The sequence below is a fragment of the Paramormyrops kingsleyae genome, chromosome 19 (genome assembly GCF_048594095.1).
Source record: "Paramormyrops kingsleyae isolate MSU_618 chromosome 19, PKINGS_0.4, whole genome shotgun sequence".
Classification (NCBI taxonomy): domain Eukaryota; kingdom Metazoa; phylum Chordata; class Actinopteri; order Osteoglossiformes; family Mormyridae; genus Paramormyrops; species Paramormyrops kingsleyae.
Window position 1 is genome coordinate 28771252 of NC_132815.1, and position 19534 is coordinate 28790785.

At 41.3% G+C, this 19534-nt stretch overlaps 1 protein-coding gene across 3 annotated transcripts in view; it reads left to right on the forward strand.

Moving 5' to 3' along the window:
• The window catches only part of LOC111841901 (NLR family CARD domain-containing protein 3-like), a 79412-nt gene that overhangs the window by 40156 nt on the left and 19722 nt on the right, over positions 1 to 19534 (forward strand). For all 3 annotated transcript variants that reach the window (XM_072702715.1, XM_072702714.1, XM_072702716.1), the window contains exons 2-6: positions 1892 to 2038; positions 9331 to 9444; positions 15458 to 15521; positions 15699 to 15930; positions 16090 to 17818. In XM_072702715.1, coding sequence (XP_072558816.1) covers positions 1932 to 2038; positions 9331 to 9444; positions 15458 to 15521; positions 15699 to 15930; positions 16090 to 17818 — 2246 coding nt within the window. In that variant the 5' untranslated portion in view covers positions 1892 to 1931. The remainder of the gene's footprint in view (positions 1 to 1891; positions 2039 to 9330; positions 9445 to 15457; positions 15522 to 15698; positions 15931 to 16089; positions 17819 to 19534) is intronic.

Genomic DNA, 19534 nt, shown 5'->3' on the forward strand with positions numbered 1-19534 from the left:
GAGTTTCACGTCATGAAATCTTTTTAATACGAAGGGAGCTGTATTACGTGATAACAAATTTAATAAAAACATCGTAAGTTAGGCCTATAATAGTAATGATTTCATTTCAAACAACAAATATATTATATAGAGAAGGTGAGCAAAGTATCAACAGAGCTTTTTGAAATCAGTAAAACACTGCGTCGCAAAAAGATTCACTATTTCGAAGCGCTCCAGTCGGATCCCCCCATCCCCCCGGCAAATCGCACCCTGTGCCTGAAGATAAAAAGAACTGAAATCGAATGCATTCCTGATGGTAACAATCATGACATTAAACATTTGGGTCGGACTTGCGTGTATTTTTGCCACATTATTTTAACCGCTTGATGTACTGTACTGCTAATGTTAGCGTCCTCTCAGCCTTGTCGACAAACATACTGCTGTTCTTTCTCCAATGCAGAATCTAATCAACAAATGAATTACTTTATATTGAGATGAAAACATGTACTGTAGTGTACTGTATACATACCTTTTCGCTGTCTGTGTTTTAAACGTGCATTTGAAGTGTCAGCGTTGTCCGTGCACCGCGTTCTCTCCAAGCAGCTTGCGCTCTCCTTGCAACTAACAGTATCACGTGTCAAAACAAAAGCATGTGCTTTACAGCGATTTTCGCCTATAGAGGCGGCACTTGCCATAGATATATATGTTGGCTCTTGCACTGTATAAGGATAACAGACCGTTCTCAGCCGCTTCAGCTCTGACGCAACCCGGAAAAACTATCGGCGTGGATTTTTGCTGATAACCGATAGTTCCGGGAATCAACTATCGGTGCCTATTAATCGGCAAAACCGATACATCGGTCGACCTCTACTCTTGCTTGCATAAGTTTCAGGATGAAGCCACACACATTTAGATTCTTTTACAATGCCATTTATTTTGTGGACATTAAGTTATGGTTTATTTTGTTTTAATTACCTTTGTTTGCTGTCTGAGAAAGGCCTGGTTGGGGGGAGTAAAATGTGGCAGCAGGGTAAAAGCTGACTCATCCCAGAAACAGGAAATAGGGCTATAGTATGTGTCGGGAGTAATGGAATTTTTGTTTTTCTTAATGTTTGGCTTTATGTTTTGATTTACAATGATATTGATTTGCTTGAGTGCTGGTGATTATATTTTGTGATATTTGGTTTATGGATTGTTTTGTGATTTACTTTAATTATTGGATTAATTTGTGTTTCCTCTTCTGCCTGATGGCTTGGCCAAGACTGCGTGTGTATATATACCTGTATCATTTTGTGAATTGCGAGTTGTCAGTCAGTGTTAGTATGTTGTTGTAAGATGAGTTCTTGTGCCATCTTAAGTTAATTTCTGATACTTTTGTTAGTTTGCATTTAAGTTTACTTCTGTTGTGGTATTTTTGTAAATATTTGTAATACATCTTTTGCGTTAAAAACCTCCTAGTGTCCTTGAGCCCTGGCCTGCTTGGCCCTCACAATGGTGAAATAGCAAGAGAAGCTTGTTTAGTGTGTGTGTGTGAATAAGAGAGATGTGAGAGGGGGGAGAGATGCTTCGCTGTCCTCCACCTAACTAAATGCCTGCTGGTTACCTGTGTCCTTTGTTGTTAGTTTTTCTAGAAATAGCTAAATTAGGTCATTTTGTTAGCTTTATATAAGCGTCTGCTCAATGACAATGGAATACAGCCTATTAGTCCAATTAACCTCCAGAATTCCATAATGTGGGAATTGGGCTTCCCGAGCAAGTCACCAAGGAATCACATTATATGATTGGTTGGACAGACATGTTTTTGCCATGGCAGCAAAGATTTTGGCATGGGCCACCACAGAGAAATGTTACTAGTGAAAATACTGTACTAGATTTTGTGTATATATTCTCTTTTTACCCTTTGTGTTCACAGAGGCCCCGGCACGAACCATCTGGCCTGGATCAGCACAAAAATGGAAGGAGGTACTTCTGAAATGAGCCCCTCTGTGGGGTGTAAGAAGAGAGGAGCAGCTTCTGAAGTAAGCCCCTCTGAGGAATATAAAAGACAGAGAACTGAGGGGTAAGACAAAACTTGTGTGTGTTTGCACTTCTTTACAAGTTGCCAAAAAACCTTTCCAGCATTTTTGGAAGCAGTAGGAATTAGAGTATCAGTTTTAGCCTAATACATTTCCTTGAGACTTCAGTGATTCAGCTCTGGGGTAGATTTGTGTTTATCATTTGTTAAATGGCATTTCCTGCAAAAACCTGCAATTAAACAGTGACCATTTTCGGAGACAGTACAACTAAATTTTATAACTAGGTGCACCAGTAAGACTTGAAAATATGACCTGCATTTTTTTTTTTTTTTTACTGTCATATCATTGGAAACACATGCATGCATACAGGGAGAGCAGGGGTCAGAACAAACTGGAAAACAGACTAACAAACTTAAGACTCACACACAAGGGACTAAGAGATAATGGGAATAGGGCTAGACAACAATTAAAGTAATAACAGGCAAGGTAACAGCAAGCAGAGACAATACAATAACCAGGCAAAGAACAGACCAAAAGCAAGCACTTAAATACATACTGACAAGGCGGCTAACGAAGAAGGGCAGGTGGGGAATGAGAATTAAGCAATAGCAAGGGTGAAGGTAAAACAGGCAACAGGTGGGGAAACTTAATGACTAATGAACACTGACAAACATAGGACTAGGATCTCTACAAACAATGCAGTATTAAACTAAGCAGTATTAATCACAAACTGGGAATCACTAAGAATAATTAGCATAGAACTAAAATAAAAATGGGACCAGAAGTGACTAGATTCAAGCAAACCTAAGACCAGTGGCCTGTACTACGAAGGGGGTTTAACCAAATCAGACTTAACCCCGAGGTAATTTGCTAACGCAAGGTTGACAAAATCAGGTTGACTCCATCGGGGCTAATCAGTACTACGACGCCAGTTAAGAAGTTGATTTGTTAAAACGGTGTTAACTGCATTGGAGTTTGTGCGCGTTCACATATATAGAGCATGTTCGGCAACGCAAGGCACCGTTTGACTCATAGCGCAACCTCCATATGTTTCACAGAGGAAGACTGCAAGCTAATTATGCAGGGTTATGAGGAGTTTAAATCAACGCTGTAAAGAAAGTCCAATACCACTGCAGCCAACAAAAGCAGGCAGGCTTGTTGGCAACGTATTGACAACGGAGAAAATGCATACGTACATTTTCACGGTCATAAAACGTGGTCTAAAATATCTCACGACCGAGTATTAGACTATGAAGTACGTGTTTACTGAAAAGAATTGAAATACTGTTAATGATTACAGAGGCTAATACATGCGACACAATTCAGAAGTTACCTTTTATATGCTGCTAAGTAATGTAATGCTCAGTGAAGTTCCATTACTGTAATGTTACTCATAATGTAAATCTAATATTAACAATAACTGATCCGATTTCAAATGCAATAGTAAAGCGTATGTGGCAGCAACTCAAGATGAACATCATGTCAAGTGGTAGGGCTATGTATTTATATTTCTACTCATTATGAAAGATTTGTTGTGTCTATAGCCTCCACTTAATAGCGTGTTTCTATGTTTTACAGCTAATAATAAAGAGGTGTCTGTTCATATGACACTTAATAGAAGGTGAGCCACTGTTTAACAAACAAATAAATGATTTACAACAGGACAAGGCAGAAGCAAATGTGTAGTGAGAAAACGACTAGGAACCTGTCACTGCGGTTATGTTAGCCTCATATTCCATATTCAGTTTTCTGGCTTTAATATCTTTACGGAAGTAAAGTGGGCGTTTTTAATGACAGAATCGTGATGTCCAGTACCCAGACATCGATGCACACCGATTATTTTTCCGCTTCAAAACATTTTGTGATTTATGCCAAATCATGTTAATAGCTAATATAATATAGGTCCTTTCAGCTGTAATGACATGGTGGTTTAGTATTTTGGGCTCATGGTGACTGTTGCACACCCCTTTGTTTCCCGGGATTGCTTTACATGCGAATTTTAATTATATATTCAATTTTGAATGTTCGAATGTATCCGTATACTGTGCAGTCGACAATACATGAATGGATTAATAACTTTAAAACTAGACAAGACAGGCACATCTATAGTGAAGTGTGCTTTGATCAGTGGACAACAGGGAACAATGCACACCCCTTGGGTTTTCAGAATAACTTTCTCTGTAACAGTTATTAATTAATACATTGTATGCATATTATATGCCATTGCTCCATTTCATACATATTAACAGAGAGAGCCCCACACGATTCGCGTGCCAATGTCATACGGATCATCCAGGTACGCCGGCATTGTCTTCGAAGAAATTGTAGTTGGAGGGGCGGTGCTCATATAGGGCTGGCTTACGCAGAAACCTCGACTTAACCAAGAACAAAAACTGCTTGGAGCAGTTTTGAGACTTAGCGTAAATTGCCATGGCAACATGACTCGACTATAACTTACCCACCTTTCGTAGTACAGGTTAATCGCAAAGTTACACCACACGTCATCAAGTTACTCGCAAAGTTACCCCGATAAGCCAGTAAACCCACTTCGTAGTACAGGCCACAGGTGTAATTTTCATGTCAATAGATCCTTTAGAAATATATTTACTGAGAAAAATGTTGACGCGTTCAATACTTATTTTCCCCACTGTGTGTGTGTGTGTGTGTGTGTGTGTGTGTATACAGTATATATATATATTCAAGATTCAAGATCTTTATTTGTCACATGTGTAGTCATACAAGTACAACAACACAGTGAAATGTACCCTGAGCCGCTCCTTGACTGTGCAAACATTAACAAAAGTAAAAATAAGTAAAGAAATGAGTGCAATAGAATAAGTATAACTGTATAAATGTAAGGGCAGTGCATAGTTTTAAAGTGCATTGTGCTATAATAGCACCGCAATATAAAAACAGTGTGCATATAAAGTCCTGTTTCAATTAAGGAATGCTATGAGGGGAGTGGGGGCATGGTCTGATTTAGGACTCAGATGGCCTGAGGATAGAAGCTTCTCTTGAGTCTCTCTGTTTTTGCCCTGATAGTGCGGAACCTTCTGCCTGATTGCAGGAGTTGAAATAGTCCGTTACTGGGATGGGACGAGTCCTTCAATGTTCGGACTGCTCTGGACCAACATCTCTTAATGTAAATGTCCTGCAGGGAAGGTAGGATAGACCTGCAGCAGCGTTCTGCTGCCCGGATCACACTCTGAAGAGCTTTACGGTCCTGAATACAGCTATTTCCATACCAGGATGTGATGTTCTGTGTGAGGATGCTCTCCACAGCACCTGAATAGAAAGTCCTGAGAATAACTGGAGAGACCCCGAACTTCCTAAGTTGTCGCAGATAGTACAGACGCTGCCTAGCCCTTTTGGACTGGATCTGAATGTGAGCAGACCATGTCAGGTCTGAGGAGATGTGGACACCGAGATATTTGAAGGACAGAACCCTCTCCACTGGAGCTCCGTTGATGTTGAGGGGTTTGTAGACTCGCTGCTGACTCCTTCTGAAGTCCACTACCAGCTCCTTTGTCTTGCAAACGTTCAGCTGGAGGTGGTTGTCCTGACACCACGATGTCAGGTTCTTCACTTCGTCCATGTAGTCCTCCTCATCATTGTTGGAGATAGGTCGGTAGGTTTCCACTTGCACCAATGTCAGGTTCTCCAGGCACAGGATCAATTTTCCCTTGATATATGTCGAACTTCACAATGGTGTTCGAACCATGAGTGGCCACATAGTCAGAAGTGTAGAGGGAGTACAGCAGTGGTGAGAGTACGCACCCCTGTGGCGCCCCAGTGTTGGTGGAGACGCTGTCGGAGACACACCTACCCACCCTCACCACCTGAGATCTGCCAGTGAGGAAGTCCAACACCCATGCACACAAACGGCTGCTGAGTCCTAGGTCCCTCAGCTTTGTGAACAGTCTACTGGGCACTATTGTGTTGAACGCTGAACTGTAGTCTACAAACAGCAATCTGACATAGTTGCCTTGTTTCTTGTCCACGTGGCTGAGAGTGGTGTGCAGGACTTGGGAGATGGCGTCCTCTGTGGGTCTGCTGGGTCGGTAGGTGAACTGGAGCGGGTCTGTGGTACTTGGGATGGAGGAGGAGATGATGTTCTTCAACAGTCTCTCGAACACCTTCATTACCAACGAAGTCAGTGCAACTGGCCGGTAGTCGTTCAGGCATGAGGGCTTGTTGTTCTTGGGCACGGGGATGATGGTGGATCTTTTGAAGCACGTGGGGACCACGGACTTTGCCAGGGACTCATTGAAGATGGAGGTGAACACACCTGCTAGCTGGTCAGCACAGCAACGCAGCAGACGACCGGTGATGCCGTCTGGTCCCGCCACTTTCCTGGTGTTCACTCTCTTCAGCGCCGCTCGGACATCGCACTCCGTGAAGCTGATCACCCGGTCCTCGCTGATGACGTCACCGTCCTCCGTTGTCAGGCTGTAGTTAGCACTAGCGACCTGGCTAACCTTGAAACGGGCGTAGAACTCGTTCAGCTCGTTGGTGAATGCAGAATCGGCGCTAATCGGCGCGGTGACCTTGGCTTTGTAATCTGTGATGGTGCGCAGTCCATGCCACATGCTCTGTGTGTTACCTTGGTGGAAGTGAGACTCCACGTGTTCCCAATACCGGCGTTTGGCATCTCTCACCGCGCGCCGAACGCCGTATGAAGCCGCTTTGTAGGCGCTCATATCGCCAGTGGCGAGACCCGCGTTGTACGTGGCGGTCCTGGCGTTCACTGCAGCCCCGATCGATCTGTCCACCCACGGTTTCTGGTTCGGGAACGACTTGACTCTCACTGTAGGGATGATCTCCTCCGCTAGCATGCTTACGAAGCTAACTGCTACTTCCGTAAACTCTTTGATGTCGTCTGCGCATGACCGGAGCATGTCCCAGTCTACGTCCTCGAGCGCGTCCTGTAGCGTAGCTTCTGATTGGGCAGACCAGCCTTTCACCTCCCTCGTGACTGCCTCATCCCTACGTTGCTTTGTTTATACTGAGGGATGAGGAAAATGGCGTTGTGGTCGGATTTTCCGAAAGCTGGATGTGAAACCGCTTTGTAGCCCTGCCTGTATGGCGTGTAGCAATGATCCAGAATTCTGTCTCCCCTCGTCGGACACGTAACGTGTTGGTATATGTATATGTATATATGTACAGTGTATATATAGTGTGTGTGTGTGTGTGTGTATATATACACACACACACACACTATATGTCTTCGCAGCCTGAAATACGGTTTGCGAACCGGTACAAAAAATTTCCAAAACATTTGGTTCATAATCCGATTTGTCCGTGAACATTACTGTTCTTAGGTAGGTTAAGGTACCAGTATATGTGTGTGTGTGTGTGTGTGTCTATATATATATATAGGCCTATATATATATATAGGCCTATATATATATATATATATATATATATATATATATATATATATATATATATTAGGGGTTGCACCGACTAGTCGACTGGTCGACCTTAATACTCTGTCATGACGCTTTTTGATTGAAGTCGACTAGTCGCGCTGCGTGGATCATGTGATTTTGACGTGAAAAACATGGCAGCCTTACACGACACGTCACACGTGCACCGATCAGGAACCTAGTGGGTCATTTCAGAAAAGCAGCGGCATATTAGCAAAAGCTACTTAGCTGTTCCAGCTACCAGCACCCCAAGCGAGAGAATCTTTTCACTCGCTGGGAATACAATTACGCGACAGCGTGCGAGCCTGCATCCAGCCCATGTCAACGCCCTCATTTTCTTGCACGCAAACCAGGATAAAAAAGTAAATTATGTGACTGAGCAGGACTCTGACAGTGAGTAGGCTTATAGCCTTTCTCGTTCGAGAGTTATGAAATCACTTCATATGAATTAGTGTTCTGTTCTGACGACGGTATGCATTACTTTTGCATAAACTATTTGTCGTTTTTATATTTTTAGTAAGTGCAGTGTTTATTGTGTTGACTGTGCATTTGTTGGCACTAAAATTAGCCAGTGCTGTTGCATTGTTTTTGCAATGTGTTATGAGCTGTCTAACAGCATTTGTATATTTTGTTCCTGTCAATAAATTACAAATTGTGGCATGTTGCAAAACTTTTGCATCGTTTTAATGATGACGTCACCAGCGACTAGTCGACGTCGACTGGACTTCAATCACATAAAAGTCGACTTTAAAAAATCTAAAGTCGTTCAACCACTAATATATATATATATATATATACAGTAAAACTGGTCTAAGTCGCCGTCTTGTAACTCGTCAATGTGCCTAAGTCGAAGCTCAAGCAAAAGTCCCGATTTTTCCTAATGATGTTTCCTTTAAAATTCCTTGTGTAACTCGCCGCTTGTAAGTCGTCAAATTCCCTTAGTCGTCACCTAAATCCCGGTCCCGAAGAACACAAATGAATGAATTTTCCTACCTGTAAGTCGACACCCCAATCGCTGCATTCCCGCCGCCTGCTTCAAACCGCCTGCTTGTCACCACGGCGATGTAGAAACGGGGAATCCCCACCTATCGCACTAGTCACTCCCTGGTCTTAAGTCTCGCGTGTATAGTGCGGTGTAGTAGAGGTATGGTGTTATATTTACTAGTCGGCAAAACGGCGAGATAGACATAAGTCGCCGAAGTGTCGATTTTATAAGTCGGCAAAACGGCGAGTTATATTTACTAGTCGACAAAACGGCGAGATAGACATAAGTCGCCAAAGTATCGACTTCAAGTGTATCTCGTAAGGTACGAGTGTATCTCGTCAATTCTCTACGTCGTCACTTTTAAGCTGGTCCCGCGAGTGTCGACTTAGACCGGTTTTACTGTATATATATATATATATAATATACACTGTATATCACAGTGCTTTTTAGTGTTAGTGTGACGATAGACAGGGCAAGGTTTTGAGCAATGTTGAGGGACAATGTTGCTTCGGCACTTTCCCATTGACAGTAGGCAACAAATTTCTACTCGAAAAACTTTGGCAATGGACAAATTTTCGCGGCCATCCAAAACCAAATGAGTTGCCCATTGTCTCCCCTGGCTGGTAATTGCCCAGCAACATTGCTCAAAAAGTTGCCCTGTGTATCATCACCTTTACGACCTACAAGAAAAAGTCTAGTGACAGAGGCTGTAACAATGTCACTAAATCTTTCATAAAAGAATCTTAATTCAAGTTGAGACAATTTCACATGAGGTAACTGTAAACAAGCTGGATTACATCAAGGGTTTCATGGCGTATCAGAGTACATGATGGCAGAAGAGAAGGCATAACTGAAGATTTAGCATCATGTTGTCCACTTAACATGAATTATATTTATATTCTGAGGATTTGTCTGTCCACAGTGTCCTGATGGAGAGAGCAGACTCAGCTGCACCCAGCTGTATTTCCATGAAGAGTGACTGGTCAATGGCGCCCCCATTGCACTTCAGAGCGGGACCTTTTCCAACATATCAAAGGTAAATTTATGCATTTATACAAACACTGTTTAAAACACTCGGACTCTTAATCAAAAGGCATACAGGCATATATGAGACTAAGAGGGAAAAAACTTAATACATAATTTTTTAACTCTCAAACTCTCTTCATTATCTTTGAAATTTTAAACAGAAGTTCTGTCTGTATTCTATCTCTCTGTATTCTATATAAATTACATCTCACGTAAAAAGATGAAGATTTCTGTTATAGCAGCTCCAAGACAAAAAAGGAGTTTATTAAAGAAACAAAACATTAACAAAAACAAAGGGGACAGCACTTCCAACATGCAGGAACACACCACACTCAATGACTAACTAAAGAACAGAGAAAACATGGGCAATTAAATAGAAACAGGTAAAATTGAACGAGAGGGCAGGTGTGGAACATGGCATGACAATTAATCAATTAACTGAGACAGAGCAACAAACAACAGGTAGAGTGAGTTACAATAACAAGCACAGAACCTGTGCAGGGCAACCTATAACCAGGTAAACAGAAAATAAAACTATAAATACTGGGGAACACAACTAATAAATATAAATAAACAGATGAGGCTGGCCTGAGGACAAGCTTGAACCCACAACTAGAGGGTTAACAGTCTCTGAGCCCCACGCTCAGCCCACAGATTTATGCAGCAGGTTACGGAACCAAGAAAACACACTAGGGATAGACACACTGGGGCTGAAAGGCAAGAGACGGAGGAGGACAGGATGACCAGCAACACCTGTCGGCCAAAAGGGGAGGAGACACAAACGGATGCTGACCCTGACAGATTTCTAGAAAAAGTGACTTCCTGTGAGCTGGAATTGGAAGTTAGTTAATTGAAAAATGCATTTTATATTTAAATACTCAGCATACAACTGGAAAAAAGCTCACCTGTACACTACTGTATGTCCTTTAAGAATGACTGAAAAATAGCTTGTCTTTTTTGGTGATGAATGTTACTTTTTTTGATAACAAATAAATTGTCATGGTCTCATTAGTTCATGTTGAGGTTTCAATTTGAACAATGGAAAAATTACGACACAGTCAAATTTCTTGGTACCTGCATCAGCAATCCACTCAAAAGTAACATCAGCTTGACCAAAAAAGCCCAGCTCAGACTGTTTTCTAGGAAAGCTCAAATAATTCAAAGTAAAACAAAGTCTTCTCCTTAGGTTTTACACCAGCATCATCAAGAGCATACTCACTTAATAAGTTTCTGCTATTAAGTCATCAGAAAAAAAATCAAGCAATTGCTTTCTTTCCCAAATGTGATATTAAAATGGTTGCTGATTCTGATCTGGATAAATGTGACACTTTAGTGTTGAAGTATGAAATAAAATATACTTTTTGATCCCAGGGGAAAATTCTCTTGTGTACTGCCTGCAGCAACGTGCAAAAATTGCCAAGAAACAAACATAGAGTGCAGAACAAAGACAAAGAGCAAACATCCGTTGAGTAATGTCCGATGATACTTATGTCCCATAAGAGTTTTTATAAAAATTTATAGAGACATCGCTACTAAATATTCCACGGTCAGCTGTTAGTGGTATTATAACAAAGTGGAAACACATGGGAACAACATCAACTCACTGATGAAGTTGTAGGCCATGTAAAATCATAGAGCGGGAACAAGGCATGTTGAGGCACACAGTGTGCAAAAGTCACCAACTGTCTGCAGAGTCAATAGCTACAGACCTCCAAACTTCATGTGACCTTCAGATTAGCTGAAGAACAGGGAATAGAGAACTTCATGGAATGGGTTTCCATGGCCGAGCAGCTGCATCCAAGCCTTACATCACCAAGTGCAATGCAAAGCGTCATATGCAGTGGTGTAAAGCATGCTGCCACTGGACTCTATAGTAGTGGAGACGTGTTCTCTGGAGTGACGAATCACACTTCTCTGTCTGGCAATCCGATGGACGAGTCTGGGTTTGGCGGTTGCTAGGAGAACGGAACTTGCCTGACTGCATTGCGGCAAGTGTAAAATCTGGTAGAGGGAGGATTATGGTGTGGGCTTGGCCCCTCAGTTACAGTGAAAGGTACAAACATTCAAACATTCAAAGCCATTTCTTGCTCCCAACTTTGTGGGAACTGTTTGGGGATGGCCCCTTCCTGTTCTAACATGACTGCGCACCAGTGTCCATAAGGACATGGATGAGTGAGTATGGTGTGGAGGAACTTGACTGGCCTGCACAGAGCCCTAACCTCAACCAGATAGAACACCTTTGGGATGAATTAGAGTGGAGACTGCGAGCCAAGCCTTCTTGTCCAACATCAGTGCCTGACCTCACAAATGCTTTTCTGGAAGAATGGTCAAAAATTCCCATAAACACACTCCTATACCTTGTGGACAGCCTTCACAGAAGAGTTGAATCTGTTATAGCTACAAAAGGTATATGATGTACAGTATATTTGACCTGTCCCTTATAATGATCACGAGATATCCAGATTGAATTACGTCCTCACTTCCAGGGCCAAACACGGACATCAATAGACGTGTGTGTGTGTGTATGTATGTATGTATGTATGTGTGTATGTATGTGTGTATATATATATACTGTATATCTGCTGCTAGAAGGCTACACTGAGCAGCAGATCCCAGGTTAAAAATTTCTAAGATAGCAGTACTCAAGAACAAAGTGAAGTAGAAGACACTAGGGACGACCAGAAACCAGCCAGGTAGAGGACAGAAGTAACTTTCTAATGCCAGAGATGACCGTTAACTTATCCAACAGTTTCTCATTGATCATAGGATGACTTCAAGTGACCTTCAACAGTGAGAAAAAAATGGGAAACAATTGCAGGTGTGAAGTGCACTTTTAGGACCATCAGGCTCCTAGAAGCAGGACTGCCGTAAAGCGAGGAAGAAGTCCTTCATTAATGAGAAACAGGGAAGAACCAGGCTGCAGTTTGCAAAAAAAAAAAAGTATTATTCACAGATGCAGACCCATAAATTGAGAAATGAGGCTTTCCGGATGAGGCATTTGGCATCGTCTGAACTAACATCATTTCCTCAGCTGAATACAATGTAGAGAAGCATACTGGCCGCTGTGGACTGATAAAAGATATTCGCCACCTTCCTACACACATCTTGTACAGCCCCGCTGTGTTGTCAGCCTAGTCCAATCTGATGTTTAGGTGGAGCCCCAGGTAATTGTAACATTTCATCACCTCCATTTCCTCCCCCTGGGTGGTGACTGGTTGCAGGGACTCCTTGTTTTGCCAGAAGTCCACCATCAACTCCATTGTTTTGCTCCCTGTACTCTAAAGGCTGCCTTGTGCCTATACAGAGCTTACGCCATGTGAGTGGCCTTAGACCATTGCGAGCATTAATACTTGTGGGCTGGTTTGTTTGTGTTTCTCTGTAATTACACTGTCAAAATCCTAGCTGGCTGAGCGTGGTGGGTTTAAGTTTTGCTAAAACATTTTTACTGTTATCGGAAATGAAACTTAGCAATATTTGCAATTTTAATCATTGTTCTTTTTTTAATTTAATTATTTTATTTATCACTTGATCAGTCTGCATCACGGCACTGTAGTTATTTTTTGAGGAGGTTCGTGTCAGGCTGCAGTCTCGGGTATGCGCCTGTGCCATATCTATGGTGTTCATGCAACACAGAACACATAAATCAGCCTTTACTCATCGCCATTGCTGATTTATTCTACCATGGAGGAGTTGTCTGAGAACTTGATAGGTGTAGATGGCAATAGCTGGTGGTGCTGAAAATCTGATATGCACTGCTCAAAAAAATTAAAAGAACACTTTTTAATCAGAGTATAGCATCAAGTCAGTTAAACTTCTGGGATATTGATACTGGGATACTGGTCAGTTTAGTAGTAGAGGAGGTTGTTACTCAGTTTCAGCTGCTTTAGTGTTAATGAAATTAACAACAGGTGCACTAGAGGGGCAACAATGAGACGACCCCCACAACAGGAATGGTTTAACAGGTGGAGGCCAATGATATTTTTCTCTCTTCCTCTATTCTGACTGTTTTTTTCATTAGTTTTGCATTTGGCTACAGTCAGTGTCACTACTGGTAGCATGAGGTGATACCTGGACCCTACAGAGTTTGCACAGGTGGTCCAACTCCTCCAGGATGGCGCATCAATACATGCCATTGCCAGAAGGTTTGCTGTGTCTCTTAGCGCAGTCTCAAGGGCATGGAGGAGATTCCAGGAAACAGGCAGTTACTCTAGGAGAGCTGGACAGAGCCGTAGAAGGTCTATAACCCTTCAGCAGGACTGGTATCTGCTCCTTTGTGCAAGGAGGAAGAGGATGAGCACTGCCAGAGCCCTACAAAATGACCTCCAGCAGGCCACTGGTGTGAATCTCTCTGACCAAACAATCAGAAACAGACTTCATGAGGGTTTCCTGAGGGCCCGATGTCCTCTAGTGGGCCCTGTGCTCACTGCCCGGCACCGTGGAGCTCGACTGGTATTTGCCATAGAATTCCAGAATTGGCAGGTCTGCCATTGGCACCCTGTGCTTTTCACAGATGAGAGCAGGTTCACCTTGAGTACATGTAACAGACTTGAAAGGGTCTGGAGAAGCCCTGAAGAATGTTATGCTGCCTGTAACATTGTTCAGCATGACTGGTTTGGTAGTGTGATGGTCTGGGGAGGCATATCCTCTACAGGCTAGACAATGGCACCTTGACTACCATTAGGTATTGGAATGAAATCCTTGGACCCATTGTCGGACCCTAAACTGGTGCAGTGGGTCCTGGGTTCCTCCTGGTGCAGGACAATACCCGGCCTCATGTGACGAGAGTGTGCAGGCAGTTCCTGGAGGATGAAGGAATTGATACCATTAACTGGCCCCCACGCTTGCCTGAGTTAAATCCAATAGAACACCTCTGGGACATTATGTATCGGTCCAGGGAGCTCAGTGATGCCCTGTTCCAGATCTGGCCGGAGATCCCCCAGGACACCATTTGTCATCTCATTAGGAGCATGCCCCGATGTTGTCAGTCATACAAACATGTGGGGGCCATACAAACTACTGAGTATGATTTTGAGTTGCTGCAATGAAATTTCGGCAAAATGGACTAGCCGGCTGCATCATTTTTTCACTTAGATTTTTGGGGTGTCCTTGAATTCAGCCCACTGTAGGTTAATTTTCATTTCCATCTAACGATGTGGCATCTTTTTATTCCTAACACATTACCCAGTCCATATCATAGATATCCAGCATGATTTTTATTCCCATTCACATCTGATGTGTTTTCAGTCTTCCTTTAATTTTTTTTTGAGCAGTGTAGTTTAGCTTAATATCGCCTGTGCTGGCAGTGAAACAACTTGCACCAAAACACTTGTATAATTCACATAAATGGTGCAACGTAATGTTTTGTATTCTGTGAAAAATGAAAGATGTACTGGCCAGATTTAATAATAAAGTGTGAATATGTTTAACAGTAAAGTATAAATATGCCTCAAGTCAAATAAATAAAATTTTATGATGTTCGAGTGGCGAAGAGATCATGAGGCAGGCTACAAAGTTCAGTTTTTAGCAGAGTCTTATATTGCAAGATCCTTAAAAGGATGGCAGTATAACAGTGAGCGAGAATAAATCCAAAAAATGAAATACAGATTGCCTTTACTTTCACTTCTGCCTACATAACATTTACGTTCCGTTCTTTTTTGAAACCAGTGGAAATGCAGGGAGGTTCTGAAAAGGCACCAAGTCAGAATCAGCCCAGCATCTGCACCAGCACTGCCCCTGTGTTGGTGGAAATCAGACAATAGAAAACTGTCTTCCCCGACTACTGCATCTCTCTGTGTGGTGGTGCATGATATCACTGATTCTCTTCTACTGTTATAAGGAAATCATTGTTATGAAGCCTCCTTAATGAATAAAGCTTAAAATGGCATTTTAGATCTTTTCAAATAAAAATATACCACTAGGTTTATTCTTTGTCTGCAGCGACAACCATTTTAATGGGCACTTTAACAGTCTTTCTGTTATATTTGTGTAGATGATTTAAAGTTTATAATTTCTGCCTTATTCAGAGACCAAATGGGGGAATGCAGTTCATATCTACCCGACAAACCAGATTTATCATCCATATTGAAGGTATGCATTTAATGCTGATATATGTTTTGTTAATTGTTTTGTATATTGGCTAATATTTTATATAGCTGAACAATGACAAATTAATCATGTTAAAGATAAGATATTTAAAAATATGATTCATAAGCATGAAAAGGCATGGTACAAGCAGCATTAATTAACTGTGATTGTTTATTTTAGTCACTTGAGGAAAAAGCTGTGAAGTTCCTGAAAGATGAGCTGAAGAAGATCACAAGATATCTAGATCAGAATTACCCAGAATGTTCTGAGCCTCAGCTTGTGGAGAAGCCCAATGACCTGGACAGTGATGATCAGGTGCAGAAGATCTGTGGTAGAGAGGGAGCTCTGAAGATCACACTATACATCCTGAGGACCATGAAGCAAAATGATCTTGCTGACATATTGGAAAAGAGTAAGAGCTTTATGCCATTCTGTACATGAATGTGGTGTTTCTGGAAAAAATATACATGATGAAACTAAAATGACTTAAAAAATGGTATTTTTGTAAAAATATTCTTCCTTCCATACTGGTCAGGATCATAATTAGTGCATTTTGCTCATGTCTTTTCAGGGGAACTTATGTTTCAGTGTCAGCACAAAATCAAAAGTAACCTGAAGACGAAATCTGAGTGTGTATTTGAAGGGAAAGCTAAGGAAGGACAGCCAACACTTCTCAGTGAGATTTACACAGAACTCTATATAACTGAAGGAGGAACTGGAGGAGTCCATGATGAACATGAAGTGACACAGATTGAAACAACATCCAGGAGACGGCTAACAGAAGATACTACAGTCAACTGCAATGATATATTTAAACGCTTATGTGGGTGTGTGACACCTATCAGAACTGTACTCACTAAAGGAGTTGCAGGAATTGGGAAAACATTCTCTGTGCAGAAATTTATTCTAGACTGGGCAGAAGGAAAAGCAAACCAGGATGTTCACTTCATTTTTGCTCTTCCTTTCCGGGATCTGAATTTGATTAAGGGTGAATACAGTCTAATTGAACTTCTTCATCACTTTGTCCCAGATCTGAAATCATTTGAATCCACTGAGTTGTTTAGGTTCAAAGTCTTGTTTGTCTTTGATGGCCTGGATGAGTGTCGCCTTCCTCTAGATTTTCATAACAATGAGAGCTGGTGTGATGTAACAAAGAAAACATCACTGGATGTGTTGCTGACTAATCTCATTAAGGGGAATCTGCTTCCATCTGCTCTACTCTGGATCACCTCCCGGCCAGCAGCAGCCAATCAGATACCTCCTGAGTGTGTCCACCAGGTGACAGAGATACAAGGATTCAATGATGCCCAGAAGGAGAAGTATTTCAGGAAGAGATTTAATGATCAGAGCCTGGCTAGCAAGATTATCATACATGTGAAATCATCAAGGAGCCTCTTCATCATGTGTCACATACCTGTGTTCTGCTGGATTTCAGCCACTGTTCTTGGGAGACTTTTTAGTGAAACTGACAGTGAAGAAATCCCAAAGACTCTGACTGAAATGTACACACATTTCCTGATATTTCACACAAGTTTAAAAAATGACAAGTACATGAAAAAACATGAAACCAAGCTCAATAAATCCTCTCCGTCTGACAAAAAATTCCTTTTAAAACTTGGTAAACTGGCTTTTGACAACCTTGAGAAAGGCAATTTCATATTTTATGAGCAAGATCTGATAGAGAATGACATTGATGTGACTGAAGCCTCAGTTTACTCTGGAGTGTGCACAGAAGTCTTTAAAGAAGAGTCTGGGTTGTATCAGGAGAAGGTGTACTGCTTTGTACATCTGAGCATTCAGGAGTATCTCGCTGCTTTATACATGTTTCTATCAAACTCATCAGCTGATCTGCTGAAGACTACAGTGGATGAGGCACTAACGAGCGAGAATGGACACTGGGACCTCTACCTCCGCTTCCTCCTTGGCCTCTCAACAGACTCCAGTAAGACTCTGTTACAAAGCCTACTAGCACAGACTAGTACCAGCTCACATAACACGAAGGAAATAGCCCAATACATCAAGGAGAAAATACTGGAGAATTTGTCTCCAGAAAGGACCATCAACCTGTTCCACTGTCTGAATGAACTGAATGACAATTCTCTAGTAAACGAAGTACAAAGATACCTGAATTCAGGAAAAAATTTTGTAGAACGCCTCTCACTTGCTCAGAGGTCAGCTCTGGCCTTTGTGTTACTGATGTCAGACAAGGAGCTGGATGTATTCGATATGAATAAATTCATCAGATCCAATGAAGATCTTCGGCGGCTGCTTCCTGTGGTCAAGAAATCTAGGACAGCTCTGTAAGTGATGTGAGGATGTGAAAACATGTATAGTGTGGCAGTAATACATTGATATTACCTGAAATATATATGAAATATACAGTTTTATTCCCTGGCCTTCAGGGAATACATATGGTTGTAGCACCCATCTGCCATCTCCACTGCTGCCACAGACACTTTAGCATGTGAGCCAATAACCCTTTAAGATAATTAAAACACAGCTCACTTAAGGTGCCATAGAATTAGAGGTCGATCGATATTGAATTTTACCGATACCGATAGCTAGGCTGGTCCGTACTTGCCGATAACCGATTAATTAACCGATAGTTTTTAAAATGGATACTGGATTTAAAAAAAAAAACTAAATTAAAACACAACACTACATGTAAAATAGTACTAAACTTTATTACAAAAACCAAACAAAAAAACAGTACTGAATCATGAAAATGTGCTATATGAAATAAATATGAATATATTAATAAATATTGAGGTAAATTAAAGACATGCTTTCAAACTGAAAGAAAAAGTAACACTCCAAATAAATAAATAAAAAGTTACATACAAAATGAATTATATAATTATATAATATTATAATTATATATAATATTAATTATATAAATGTATATTATATGTGTAGTCTCCCACTATATTTGCTTCTATTTTGAAAACTTTTTTCTCTCTCCATAGGCAGAGGTTGACCAAACTGTTTGTGTAATCTGTTAACAACGCTCATTATATACCCGTCTTTTTAGGCAAGAACCAGATAATGAGTTTCACGTCATGAAATCGTTTTAATACGAAGGGAGCTGTATTACGTGATAACAAATTTAATAAAAACATCGTAAGTTAGGCCTATAATATTAATGATTTCATTTCAAACAACAAATATATTATATAGAGAAGGTGAGCAAAGTATCAACAGAGCTTTTTGAAACTCCGAATCAGTAAAACACTGCGTCGCAAAAAGATTCACTATTTCGAAGCGCTCCAGTCGGATCCCCCCATCCCCCCGGCAAATCGCACCCTGTGCCTGAAGATAAAAAGAACTGAAATCGAATGCATTCCTGATGGTAACAATCATGACATTAAACATTTGGGTCGGACTTGCGTGTATTTTTGCCACATTATTTTAACCGCTTGATGTACTGCTAATGTTAGCGTCCTCTCAGCCTTGTCGACAAACATACTGCTGTTCTTTCTCCAATGCAGAATCTAATCAACAAATGAATTACTTTATATTGAGATGAAAACATGTACTGTAGTGTACTGTATACATACCTTTTCGCTATCTGTGTTTTAAACGTGCATTTGAAGTGTCAGCGTTGTCCGTGCACCGCGCTCTCTCCAGGCAGCTTGCGCTCTCCTTGCAACTAACAGTATCACGTGTCAAAACAAAAGCATGTGCTTTACAGCGATTTTCGCCTATAGAGGCGGCACTTGCCATAGATATATATGTTGGCTCTCGCACTGTATAAGGATAACAGACCGTTCTCAGCCGCTTCAGCTCTGACGCAACCCGGAAAAACTATCGGCGTGGATTTTTGCCGATAACCGATAGTTCCGGGAATCAACTATCGGTGCCTATTAATCGGCAAAACCGATACATCGGTCGACCTCTACATAGAATGAATGAATGAATGAATGAATGCATTCATTCATTCATTCATTCATTCATTCATTCATTCATTCAATTGATTTAATTGATTTAATTGATTTAATTGATTTTTTCCCAAATTT